At 31.2% G+C, this 13,564-nt stretch overlaps 2 protein-coding genes across 2 annotated transcripts; both read right to left on the reverse strand.

The window, feature by feature from the left end:
• Positions 1-1,262: 1,262 nt before the first annotated feature.
• Positions 1,263-4,167, reverse strand: LOC116773315 (uncharacterized). Its single transcript, XM_032665742.2, has 7 exons — positions 4,054-4,167; positions 3,937-3,963; positions 3,097-3,299; positions 2,658-2,787; positions 2,388-2,561; positions 2,051-2,229; positions 1,263-1,544 (listed from the first exon to the last, which is right to left on the reverse strand). The coding sequence occupies exons 1-7, from the start codon at positions 4,124-4,126 to the stop codon at positions 1,422-1,424; spliced, it is 909 nt and encodes a 302-aa protein (XP_032521633.2). The 5' UTR covers positions 4,127-4,167; the 3' UTR covers positions 1,263-1,421.
• Positions 4,168-6,193: 2,026 nt separating this feature from the next.
• On the reverse strand, positions 6,194-11,287 carry LOC116773093 (uncharacterized). Its single transcript, XM_032665477.2, has 8 exons — positions 11,172-11,287; positions 10,490-10,513; positions 9,949-10,154; positions 8,508-8,637; positions 8,224-8,388; positions 7,298-7,476; positions 6,829-6,935; positions 6,194-6,366 (listed from the first exon to the last, which is right to left on the reverse strand). The coding sequence occupies exons 1-8, from the start codon at positions 11,212-11,214 to the stop codon at positions 6,255-6,257; spliced, it is 966 nt and encodes a 321-aa protein (XP_032521368.2). The 5' UTR covers positions 11,215-11,287; the 3' UTR covers positions 6,194-6,254.
• Positions 11,288-13,564: the final 2,277 nt, after the last annotated feature.

The raw sequence follows: 13,564 nt of genomic DNA on the forward strand, positions 1-13,564 counted from the left end.
AGTTTTAAACAGTTTATACAGTGACGTTATTTTACTAAAGGTTTTATAATCATAATTTAATGGTAAAATTCTTTCCTTTGACAAATGAATAATATTTTAATTTCTCGTTCGAAAGCGGAATTCTTGCTTAGTACCTACCGTAAGGCTTAAACTCTTTAGTTTCAAAAAAGTATCACGCCTTTAGATTTGAAATTGAACATAGTAATTTAGAATCATGTCTAGATGTGTTATTTATCATTAAAATATCTTTTTTTTTAATTTTTTTTTAATACAATACAATATGCTACTAACGCCATCTATCGACGGCATGGATTAACTAAATTGTTTAATATACTACTAAAGCCATCTGTCGAAAGCATGTGTCAACTAAATTGTTTCTACTATTAGTAGTAGAAACCGGCAGAAATAGCGTCAATAGATTAAATAGTATTAAAAACTCAAATATGTTGAAGTGTAGAAAACAAGAAGAAATCCGTATGAGGAATGTAAATGCTTAGATACAATAAAAAATTAGACATTAGATTTTTTTTATCGTATGAGTTATAGTAATCCATATTAATAATTCATATATTAAAATATACTTTTAATAATATTATTATTTATTATTGTTAATAAATTATTACTAGGTAAAAACACCTCGCGAGCTGCGCTTTTTGCTAGTTTTAATTACACATACCTATATGAAGTCTAACACACGGAACAGGTTGATTTCGTTCCCAAAGAAACACAGAATAATTACGGGTAAATTTACGTTACTGTCAAATGTTTAATTTACAATACTATCTGAAAACATTGGTCGTTACTGAAAAGCAAACAAGAAAATATAAAAACAAACTGATAACCATTAATAACGAAATAAAATTTATTTTGGTATTTTTTGTCATCCTGGATATTACCTATTTAATACACCTCGAGTCTCAACCCACTTTCATCTTTTTTACGTCATTTACAGAAAGGTTACCTGGAAGATATCACTGATAAACGATAAGGCCTCCTTTTGAGCCTCATTTTTTCTTCTATTCCCATACTTAAAATACTTTTTTGTCGTGTATAATAAAGCAAATTCTATTTTATTCAATAATACATATATGTACGTATAGATAGAAACACCTCTATAGGACAGATATTTTGTCTATGCACTTGTACGTATTTCAATATGTGATTTTTACAAGTAATAAATCATTATTTATTGTAATGCTTAGATGAGTGTTTTATACGTATAGATAAACCATTTGTTCATGGTTATAAACAAGAAACAATCATTAGTATTATTGATTTTATTATTTTACATGTTTTCTGAGAACATTAAAAATATTGACTACATACTTCTTATTCAGGAGAAGCGGGAGGAAATCTTATTTTCAGGTCTATGTTAATTAACTTAGAATTATTCGTTGACATTGAACTGAATGTCAATTGTTTTATTTACGCCAAAGCGGGCATCCGACACCCCAGGGTGTGTTGATGAAGTACACATGCATTGTGGTTACTCCTGGATTTTCAGCTAGTTGATACAGGCATTCGGGTCCTTCAGGGACGATGGTCTGTAAAACATATTATTTTATTGTTATGTGTATAATGAAAAGTGAAATTAATAACGATATTACAATGATTGCAAAGTAATAGAATAAGTGCCTAACATATAAGTTAAGAAAGTTCATATTAGCTTATCCTGAAATATATAATTAAAAAAATATATATACAAGACGAGTCTTGCAGAATAAATGATACTAGTTTTGAAAATTCTAATACACGTGTTATAAATAATATTAAAAATTTGAAAAATTTGCTCAAAAAATTAAAAAAAAAAGGGCTACACTAAAATTATACAGACCAAAAGTACTACACAATGATTATTGATTTAGAATAAAATTTTAAGTACAAAGTAAGTATCATTTAACATTCCAGGCTTCGCTCTGAGCGGTACAAGCTTGAAGCACCGACAAAGCTCCCTAACGTATTTAACCTGTACCTAGTTTCAAGTTCAAACCAAATGAATGCTAAAAGATGCTAGTCTGCGTATTAAGACTATACAAATAATAAGCCTTACCGAAACCGCTAATCTCGGAGGATGTTCAAACCAATCACGTGACTCCTTGACGGGATAACTGCCAATAACCATCATGCCAACAGCAATGAGGTTTCCGGAGTCCGTCAGGGGGAACCAGGGGTACATGGTATCAGCGCGGCATTGTGTCGATTTTGTCATTTTGTGGTAATAGTGACGGCCTGGAGAAAGATACTAGTTTCATTTCCTACTTCTTTCTTATATCATGTGGTACTTTAAATGTGATGAAATTAATTCGCATAAAAATACCTTATACATTAATTAGAACAATTCCATACATATTCTGTACTTTAAAGTGCAAATTGTAAAGAATAATTACCCATCCACGGGATGCAAGCTTGTCTGGTGAATACACTTTCCTGTATGTCAGAGTCTTTGGAGGAAATTCTATCCACAGTTCCGTTGAAGCCGGTCAACCACAAAGAATCTTGTTGGAGTAACTTGGAATCGTCATAACTAGCCTCGCGGTCGGCGGCGGGCAGGTTCAGGTATTCTAGTAACAGTGAACAGCTTGTTCGATATATCTAATAATATTAAATATAGCAATAAACTGTAACCAGGAAGAGTCTAACAGATATATATCTCAAACCTTGGTCAACGAAGTACATCTGGATGGCCCAGAATCTTCGAATGCTGCCGTCTCTCAAAGTCACAGCCCATTCAACAAATCCAGTTTGTTTCATGTCATATTTATTATTCTTCAGCTCGGTTTGATCCAACTGTTTATAGAAAATCATAATTCTTATCAAAGTATAAATCTCTAACAATCAGTATATTTATATACATGTTTTAAGCTAAACGATTTAATGACAAAATTTTAATCGTTTTGACGTAGGTATCTAACGTGGACATTAGCTAATCAAAATGATAAGCTTGAGATGTTATAGTTAGATTGCAGTATTATATATATATATATATATATATATATGTATATCAATGCAAAAATTGTAAAAATAAACTTTCTTTTCAGCTTTATATACAAGATTTTGAAATAATTTTTCGAAAAATCATTGATATTAGATACTGACCGCAATTTGTAATCCAGCGGCCTTGCCGTTGTCGTCAAAGAGGGCGCAAACTGTCAGGTCTGGGTGACAGTACATGGACAGCGAGGCCAGAGGCCCAGAAGGCCTTGGGGTGAGAGACCAGTGGTCATGGATAGCTGCTGCGATGGTGCGGGGCACATTGAAGAAGAAGTTGTTCCCGGGGTTAAAGCCAACATTAAACTTCACTGGAAAACGTTATTTTCAGTATGAATACATTTATCAAGTATTTGTTTGAATATCAAAATGCATTTTCACAATTTTTCACTTCATTTGAGTGTATCAAACTTCTCATATAATTTGATAACAAGCCTTAAATCACACTATCGATATGATTTATACCTGATATTTCTTATACATTACAGAATAGTTATTAAAATAAATTAATTAGAGATTTTACTTAACAAAATTTTAAAGCGCCCTTCGACTGTCTTTTGTTTACTTTTTTTACTTATTATTAAAGTTCTTTCCTATTCACGTTATACCAAATATAAAATACCTTAAAATCTTATGCTTTAATTTCATTTAAGTTTTCAACAGTTATTAAACAATTAAACAATGAATTGTGCTTAGTTTCTAATACCCGACTGTACTCCGATGATACTTAGAACTCGATCAAAATTATAAGTCGGATATCTCGTTTTATATTACAAATTATACCTTAACGCTCATAGCATGTGAATTAATTAACTCCATTAAATGAAAAGACGGGTAGGATTTTAAATTCTTTAATCGGCAAACGACAATCGTTATCATTGGGGAGCTTTCGAAAGGCTGACTGTTATCTCAATAACTATTAAAGTTGATAGGAAAAAAATTACTCACCCCTTAAGCCTGGATCATATTTGGACACTGAAAATTTAAAAACATATCAAATAATGATCTAATTCTACGCACGAGGAGTTCAGATCTGATTCAAAGACAGAAGTTATTTAATCTTACCAACACACGTTACAGCGAGAAGCAGAACTAATAAGCCCTTCATGACGACCATCGTGCCGGCATTCAACAACATTTGACTCCTAACCTGTTTTTATACATGATAATTCCAAAGCTACTTAAAAAGATAATTTCTTTATCAAAGATATAAAGGAATAACACATTCAGATCTATCCTGATAATAACATGCTGTATTATTTTGGAAATTTTGTGGCTAATTGTTTGTTGTCTAAAAATATATATTTTGTTTACTAACTCATTAAATGAGGCGTAACATCATTAGGTTCATCATCATATCGTTATATATTTTATATAATTATTTAACGTTTTTATATAAAGGGTGTGTTTTTTTTTATCTCATCTTCCATTTTGCTTAGAATTTAAACATTAAATTGAAAAAAAAATCTGAAACATTATACTATTGAATAAATAATAATATAAATTCAAACCGAAGCATTATATGTGAACTGTACATTTACATCAAGTTCGATACACTTAATACGGACAGTAAACAGTTTTTTACATACGGTAAATACTAAATAGTATTTACGTAGTTTATTGAGTGATGAGAAACGCTTCGTAAGGAGCGTGACGATATAAATTTTACTTTACACGCAGGTATTTTAATTAGATCAGACAAGAAGTATAATCCTGTTTTTACAATAAAAAACATAATATCTATATGATAATGATCTTAAACTACAAGCAAATGATTGCTTCGTTAAATAGCAACTATGGGAATGATTCTTTTTGGTTTAGAGGAATCATAATTATTAAGTATTTTTGATAGCAATGATTTTTATTAAATTATATATATAACGATGAATTCAATGCTAGCGCACACATATTTGCGAGTTCGTGTGCGTGTGTGTGTGTAAATGTGCGTGTGTGTGTAAATGTGTGTGTAAAAGAGGTATTAGAGACCTTCGCAAATGTTAATCACATTTATATAGTTGGCTTAAAATACAATTACTTTCATATTACTTATCAGATTTAACGAACATATGATATCTATAGATAATTGTTATTATTAGGTATATATTTTTAGTCAACCTAGAATTAATTTAACTGATTTTTATATTTCAATTTGTAGAAATGAAATCGTTGACTTGTGCAAAATTATTTAAGGTATCCTGCCGTCTTTAGCTTTGATTGAGTTCAGTATTATGTACGGTATTTATAATATGTATATATTTTACGTTTTGTATTTTTATTCAGGTAAGTTTCTGTTTAAACTATATGAACCATGAGGTATAATATTATTTTTCGGAAAATCTAAGAGTGTGTAAGTTATTACTGAGACCATAGTACTGTTTATATACAATAAACAAATAGTATATTCACATCTGCATAGTACTATTTAGTTCGATTAAAAAAAAAGCCAAATAAAAATAATATATTTACACGTACATTAAGTGCACATAAACAATTAGGTGTATCTCCATTTTAACAAAACGTGATTGATAATCATTTTAAGATGTACCTACCGTAGATAAAGGCATAAGGCGTTAGCTAGCAGATATAAGTTTGTGTGTTTATTTTATCAAACCACGCCGGAATAGATTTTAACTAAGAAGTGAAGGTGGAGTTGGGAATTATAAAATTCATATAATCTTCATCGTCATCATCAGCCCATCGGAGCCCACTGCTGAACAAAGGCCTCTGCTAACATGGAGAAGGTTAGAGCATTAAACACCACGCTTGCTCAAGGCGAATTAGTGATTTCAAACTTATAATTTCAAATTATAAGTCCAGGTTTCCTCACGATGTTTTCCTTCACCGTCTGTCAGTGGTGTATAAATACTCTTAGAAAGTACGTATGACTCGGAAAAGATCACACTGGTACTTGCCAGATTTCGAACCCGCGCCCTCACATGTGAGAGGCGGGCCTGTAACCTCCAGGCCACCATGACGATTAACTCATACTTAAACGAGAATGTCCACTGACTTTTTATTTATACGTATTGTTTATGAGTTTCTTGATCTCTAAGAAAAAGTGAAAAAAAGAACAAAATCCGATATCTTCTATTTATCGTTATTATGACGTCATCATCTGTGATAGATAACTTTAAGGCAGGCAAAATAAAATTAAATATTCCATTTCCAACGTTAATATTAAAATTATGAGTACAAATAAAGTAAATGAGATTCTCTCTTTTATTTTACAAGAAGACAAACATTTTTACACAAATTGGCGTTCATTTTTAATAACTGTAAAATATTTTTTTGAGTTCATCCACAACGACTGTTGTATATCTTTGTCCGTTCAGCAACAGACGGTCCAGGGGTGATGCTGGAGCGATGGAGTCCCCAGATCTGGAAATATAATTATAATTTATTTAAAAACGATATTTTTTATCTAATTCCGTAATATAATAAAGGGTACGAACTAAAACAAGCACAGTCTTGTATCCCCAGTTTTAAATTAGTACGTGTATTCTTTAATGTTGCGAATTTCTTTTGCTTTTGCTATGACAAAAAAAGGTTAAATTAATTTAAGACAAGGTTCTCAAAGTTGTTTTGTCTATTGCCCACTTTGAGAATAAATTATATTTAAGAGTCCCCATTCTTCACCTACACTTGCCAGAATAACTATAACTTATGCTAAATCAAATTACAAAACACTTCCCAGGCCTTTGTTTCTGGGTCTCTTACCGCCCCCTTTAGGCCTGCAGCGCCGACGAGGGGGTGCTACCGGCCACTTTAAGATTCAAAGAACTATCTATAATTATGTGAAATATTAATTTCTAAATTTTATAATAATGTTAACTTATTAACCTGCATTTGACCGTCCAGGGTTTGTCGATGTAGTAGATGTGCAGGCTGAGTATAGGATAGTTGTCAGACAACTTAAGAAGACACTCGGGGGCGAACGGTGCGACCGTCTATACATAAATATAGTTTACACACAGAGTTCCTTTACACGGGTACTGATCGGAAGGTTTAACGAATATCTGGATTTAAGTGAGAATTGAATTAATATTATATTTGCCAATCCAAGGCTACTGGGCCGCGTTATTGAGGAAGCTATGGACTGATGCACGTCTCTAAGGATGTTTCGTGCAATATTCACAATTTGAATTTTATTTAAATTATTTCGCTTAAGCTTGGTTTAATATTGAAACATAATAATGGCCCAAGACAAAATATTTTTTTATAAAAATCATACATTTTTTTCCCTAGTATTTTATCTATTTCATCAACTCATAATCTCTTGGAAAGCGTCTTTAATAGAACATATATTTACCTTAACAGCTTGTCGACTATTGACAACTTCGAACCAATCCCGTCCAACAGTGGGTTTAGTCAGTTTGCCCACCACCTGGAAGCCCACTCCCACCAGGTAACCCCTGGTCGTGAGCGCGAACCAGGGCAGCAGATTTTCACAACTCGTTTCCCGCGACATATTATAATAGTAGTGCGTACCTTTGTTTTAGACATAAAGCCAATATTCATTCTTAGTTTAGAAAAATTTGGAGTAACTTATTATAAGCCTGTTGATATCTAGGACTGAAGCGAGATTTCTTTTAAATAAAACTAATATTGTCTATGAACGATTCATTCGATTATTATGAAAATGTCATTTTCATCTCGTCTGCTGCATAGCAACCGGAACGTCGGCAGTGTGCAGTTTAATGATAAAAAACGCTTAGTTAATCCAAAGATATTATTATTATATATTATTAAATTCATTAAATTTTATTATAAATTATCTACGAAGGTAATGTAATTTGTGCTTGATTAATGATACTGAGTTTAAAATTGTTGTTAATTTGCGATTTAATGTAAAAATTACGACCATCCGGCGTCCAGCGATCTCAAAATATGTATTTAAAAGGGTTAAAACGACGGTATTAAAAATCTTAAAACCATAATTTGCATAGAGATATTTTTATAACGAAAAGACTATTTTGCTTTATTTTATTTGAAAACACTGGCTCCAATGATAATTTAATTTTCAAGTTTTTAATTTACTTATATAATTTAGAAAACTTGTTAGGGGTATGGCTACCGCATTGGCTAGATAATGACATTTGATAATAATTATCAATTTTTAAACGTGTAAACAGCACGACAACAGCACATTATCAAAATCACAAAGCAAGATCTAAATCATCTGATACAAATAATCACTTATGATTAATTCAATTTGTTAATTATGTAATATTTCACCCATATTTGGAATACAGTTTTGTTTCTTGAACTGTGTGGTGTTGAGTTCGGCCTCTGTGCTCGGTATACGTATGTATTGTCCCTCTAAATCTTTGACCCATACGCCGCCATCTTGTAGCGTCGCGCCATTTTCGACTTGCGGTCCCGCTCCCGCCTTCAGAGATTCTAATGAGTTTGAACATTATAAATACTTTTAATATTTATATTAAATATCATAATTATATATTTAAACAAAGACAATGGAATGTATGGAATGAATATCAAAAACCTTTAGGCAACGCTACCTTCTGATACCAAGAATTGTGTTATTGTCCAATATTCTCTGGCTGGTTCGCCATCAGACGCAGGCACACTCCATTTAGTGAACCTTTTGTCCGGTTTGAAACTGGGAGTTATTATTTCATCAACCGGAAACTGAACGTTAAAAATATAAAGAATAAAGAATAAAATTCAAAATGGGTCCACTCTTGCAGCGAGTGTATATATATATATAGTATTTATAGTAAGACAATTTCAAATCATATTATTCTAATAATTTTTAAGTTCACTCTCCCGCAAAAAATATATCAGAACAAAAATAACTACTGATAAATAAAATGACCTTGATAGTCATAATGAAGGCGGAACGTAATCACTTTCATTATAACCATTACTGTTCTGACACCACTAGCAAACTTTAGTTAGATAAGTAGATATATTTTGCTCGATTTCTCATTTTATATAATCAAAATATATAATTGCCTACACCGGTGTTAGAGCCTAAACATTAAACATATATTCTAAAAAAATCAGCGCAGTAAACGATATAAATAAACTTCCACAATCCAGACTCGTACAATTACATTTAAATACAAGCGTACGTGAAAACAAAAACCGTGATAATATCAGAGTAACTGAATCAATATCAAAGATTGACTTTGGGCTAATCACTGCTTGTTGGAATGATCTATGCAACAAAATATTTGTGGTTACCGAACCATTTATAATAAACTCAATTATAAAAGCAGTAGCAACCTGCTCATGACAGATCAGAAGTCATTGAGTCGTTCAGTTAAATAAATTAGATAAACGATTGCATTGTGAGTTGACGGACTGAATTGTCGTTGCGTGTTCAATAAGATGATTTTATGAAAGGAGTGTTGAGTTGAAATAGTTCAAAGATGGCGACGAGATTTAAAATTTCATTCGAAGAGTCTGAACGTCTTAAAAGCTTAAGACTTAAGACTTAAATCCTTGTATGTCTATAAAAACCTTTCGTATACATGATTGTTTTTGTGAATTTTTAAAACCTATCCTTATTCTAATAAATTTGTTTCTAACAAACAATTTAATTTTAAAGCTACATTCTGAATCCAATTATAGCAATTTGAGTCGACTACAAAAAAAAAAACCATGAAAATATCTTCTACAAAAACCGATAATTTGTGTTATTTTACAAAACTGTCGTCATTGACATTGTGTTGACATTGAAACTAAGTTCGAAGGAATTTCACAGCGATCAATTGTTAAGACATCACTATTATTATAGGACTACATTTAATAGTAAAATTATGAAAACATGACATTACTGAAAATCAATTCTTTCTAACCACGATGTTGCTATTGGCAAACTAAACGTACAGTCTATGTTCGAGACTAGAGAAATCGTAGTCTATATTTTATTTCTAGAACAAAGCTAAAAGTTTTTAACGTTTTTTGTATGATTGCAATTGCTTAGGAACGTACCGCAAGTTGCAAACCGGCGACAAATCCTGAGGGATCATATAGAGGACAAACAGCTCTTCCAACAGGACAATAGAGACGGAGCTCCGGCAAAGGCCCGGGAGGACGCTCCATTCTACGCCAACCATCGCTCTCAGCTTGCGATAGAATTCGGGGGATATTGAAAAAGTATTCCTTGTCCGCTAATGCGTCTGACCATCCGAATTTAACTGGAAATGATAACATTTTTACTTTTGACCCATCTATGAGCGGAGATCATGGGAGTGAAGAAACATGGTGGTAACAAACAAGTAGGAGGTAAAGAAAGGAAAAATATTAACAATGAGACTAGCTTGAGAAAGGTGAATTAGATTTGTAGTCTAATTATTAAATATTATTTCAAACAACATATAACGTATATATTATATATATATATTATCTAAATACGCAAAATTGAGATAATAAATATTAATATTATATCTATAACATTCACATGCATATGCCTGTATATCAGTAAGATTATTTAATAGTATGACAGTAGAGTGGCTATTTAGAAAAAAAATACCTCTTAAACCGTTGTACTGCATACCTATAAGAAGAAACGTGATTAAATATTCATGTTATATGAATAATATAGGTACATTTAAAGAAATAATGTTTTTATACGTGACACACTCAATGTGACTTAATGCGGGACATATATAAATTTTGTGTTAGATAATTATATGTATATAAAACTGTCAGAAATAAAATAGTCAGTGTGTTGTCATTAATTTCATCGATATTTAACTACACTATTAAAATAATTTAGTTTTAAAGTCCAAGGAAATATAAGATAGCATGAAACACTAAAATGGCTTAATATATTATGTTCATAACATCAAAGTAGGATGTTAGTTTTCACTATTTGAGACATCTTCGTTTAACACAACTGCAATGATAGCACAGTACGAAAAAATCATTATATTAACAGTTTCAATTCATCAAAAAACCAATAAAACCTACAAATTATTTAATTTTTATTTTAATTTTTTTTTAATTTGAATTCAGCCAGTCTTGAATGACAAATGTTTATTTTTTTTTTAATTCAGCCAATCTTAAATGTCAAAATACATACATAGTATTCATGAAAATATACTTCCTTGATTTTTCAATTTGGATTTCCATGTATTACGTAGATTTAAATATCTAAAGCTCTTTTATGTAATTTATTGAACTGTATATTTAAATAAATTTTCATTACATACCAGAACTAAAAGACAAAGTGGCCAGAATGACTAAGATCTTCATCGTATTATTTTTTTAACACGACTTGAGACGACGAACGCGACGGCAGCTCTCAATAAACCACATTGAACTAGACGGTTAGAGACGATGTTGTTAATGAAGCTATTACAATTTGCAAATAAAAATAACTTACGCCTTTCTTATATTATCAAGTTGAAACATCTGCCGAAAATGAGAACTGAGATCGCGAGTATTCATTTAAATTAAACTAATACTTTTCGGATTACTACGCGTATTAATCGTGAGTAACCGAAACGTCGGGAGCTTGTAGTTTTTTTAAAAATAATAAAATACGCCTAGTAATCCGAAAAAATATTAGTTTCATCTGCCTAGAATTTGTAACAGAAATAATTAATCAGAATTTTATTATGTACAAATGTATTTATTTGGACATAAATTTCGATGTTTTTTTTACTACTTTTTTGTACAAGTGTCTACATATATTTTATATAAAAAAATACTTATTAAACCTTGTTTATCTACAGAAACATTGCATCTATTTTAAGTATGTACACATATGTGAATTTAAGACTTAGCCAAGATCAAACGTTTTCGGTATTCCCATAACGACCCTTAAGTAAGATTTCCTCTTTTTATTATAAAAATATATTACTTGTAAATTTAGTTTTATATCTTTCTATTTTCAGTAGAGAATAGCTACCGCTTCGTGAGACGTTACCAGAAGCTCGCTCTCCCTAGAGATTACACGTCTAGTAAGCTTTAGGATACAATAGCTGACGTCATATACAACTGTGTTGTCCAGTTTTACTTATAAAACGACGAAACAACTTTTTAAGATTTGATAACAGTTTATATTAAGCATGTTTATCCTAAAATGTTTTTAAATCTTCACAAACTCCTTGCAATATACAATGACAACAACAAAATATTTTAGTGAAAGTAGTAAGACATTTACTATAATAATTCATAAACATCTTTTTCTCTTCTCGGATACTGCTGTAAGAAATTACTTGGCTGAATCAGCCACCCACGTTATTGCTTATTGTATAGATCGTGTCTGTCTCATTGCAAAACATCTCGAACACTGAGCTATCTCCCGAAAGAAGTATGACCTCGTCTGCGGAGACGACGGTGGATGGCTCAAGTAATGTCGAACCACTCCTTTTAAGATCATACCTAAGGGATAATAACAAAAATAACATCTACTAAGTTCATATTACAAAACACATTATATACAAAGCCCGAATTTAGTTTCCTTCATTTTTCATATAATGTGCATCAAACAAAAACATAATTTTTGCAAAAACTTCATTTCATGATTTAATACAAAACAAGTTTATCAATTGAATAAATAAACAGCCTGTTAAGAAATATTAGCAATTTTACAAATCGACATTTTAAGAACCAGCTTTTAAGGCGCCTAACTCTTTACTTTAACGACTTGGCTAAAAGCCGACGGGAAAGTGGAGGGGGGCTAAATCACATATTTTACTATCTGACAATTCCAAAAATATTCCTTTATTAATAAATACCTAAAGTTTAGTATACCTTTTTGTATTTTATTCTTATGTTTTTAAATTATAATTATTATATTTTATTTTAAGTTACTTTATAACTCCTAATTACATTCACATTTCGGTGATATGTTATATCAATACATACTCTCAACAGACGTTGTTATAATAATCAATAAAAATTACTTCAACAATCAATCCAATCAATGAAACTGTAAAATTTTGCTCCATAAATTGTAATAGCATACCTCTTCTATTGTCGATATTAAACAGAATAATAAATGGAAAAAAAATAACTCTGTTTTTATTTGAATGGATGTAGGACGGTGTACGGATAATATTTAAGTTTGTTCTATTTTGCAATATATTGGGTTTATTCCTATCGTAATTGTTGCCGGTAATGCGTCAGTGGTCGCTGGTAAAGCCCGCCATTGTGCTCAACGAGCTACGGACGGCCTTTAATGCGATAGTCATGACACAAATTTCACATCCGCTACTGTTTCCCGCAGTCTATTAATTTATTTAGTTTTATGTAACTTTTCGTGTTTTACGTAATAAAAATTAATTTATTTGTTTATAATCTTATAAGATTTCCATGTCTGAAAAAGGCTCCCCGTCTGTGTTTAGACTAAACATGTTTGCAAACTGTATATCATCATTAGTGGTGTCAAACAAAAGTTTTAGGTGTCAAATCCTCCAATAACATTGTCATTGACATAGTCCAAATTTAAACGATAATTTTTAGTGTCTCTTTCGATGTTACTGTTAAAATAAATTAAAGTGGAATTTTTGAAATCCTTTTTTCAAAGGACCGCGTAAAGGCTTCAAAATTAAGTTCTCAGATTTAATGATATCGTGAAATCGGTCATAATTTAAAT

Source organism: Danaus plexippus, assembly GCF_018135715.1.
Source record: "Danaus plexippus chromosome 18 unlocalized genomic scaffold, MEX_DaPlex mxdp_35, whole genome shotgun sequence".
In the NCBI taxonomy this organism is placed as follows: Eukaryota; Metazoa; Arthropoda; class Insecta; order Lepidoptera; family Nymphalidae; genus Danaus; species Danaus plexippus.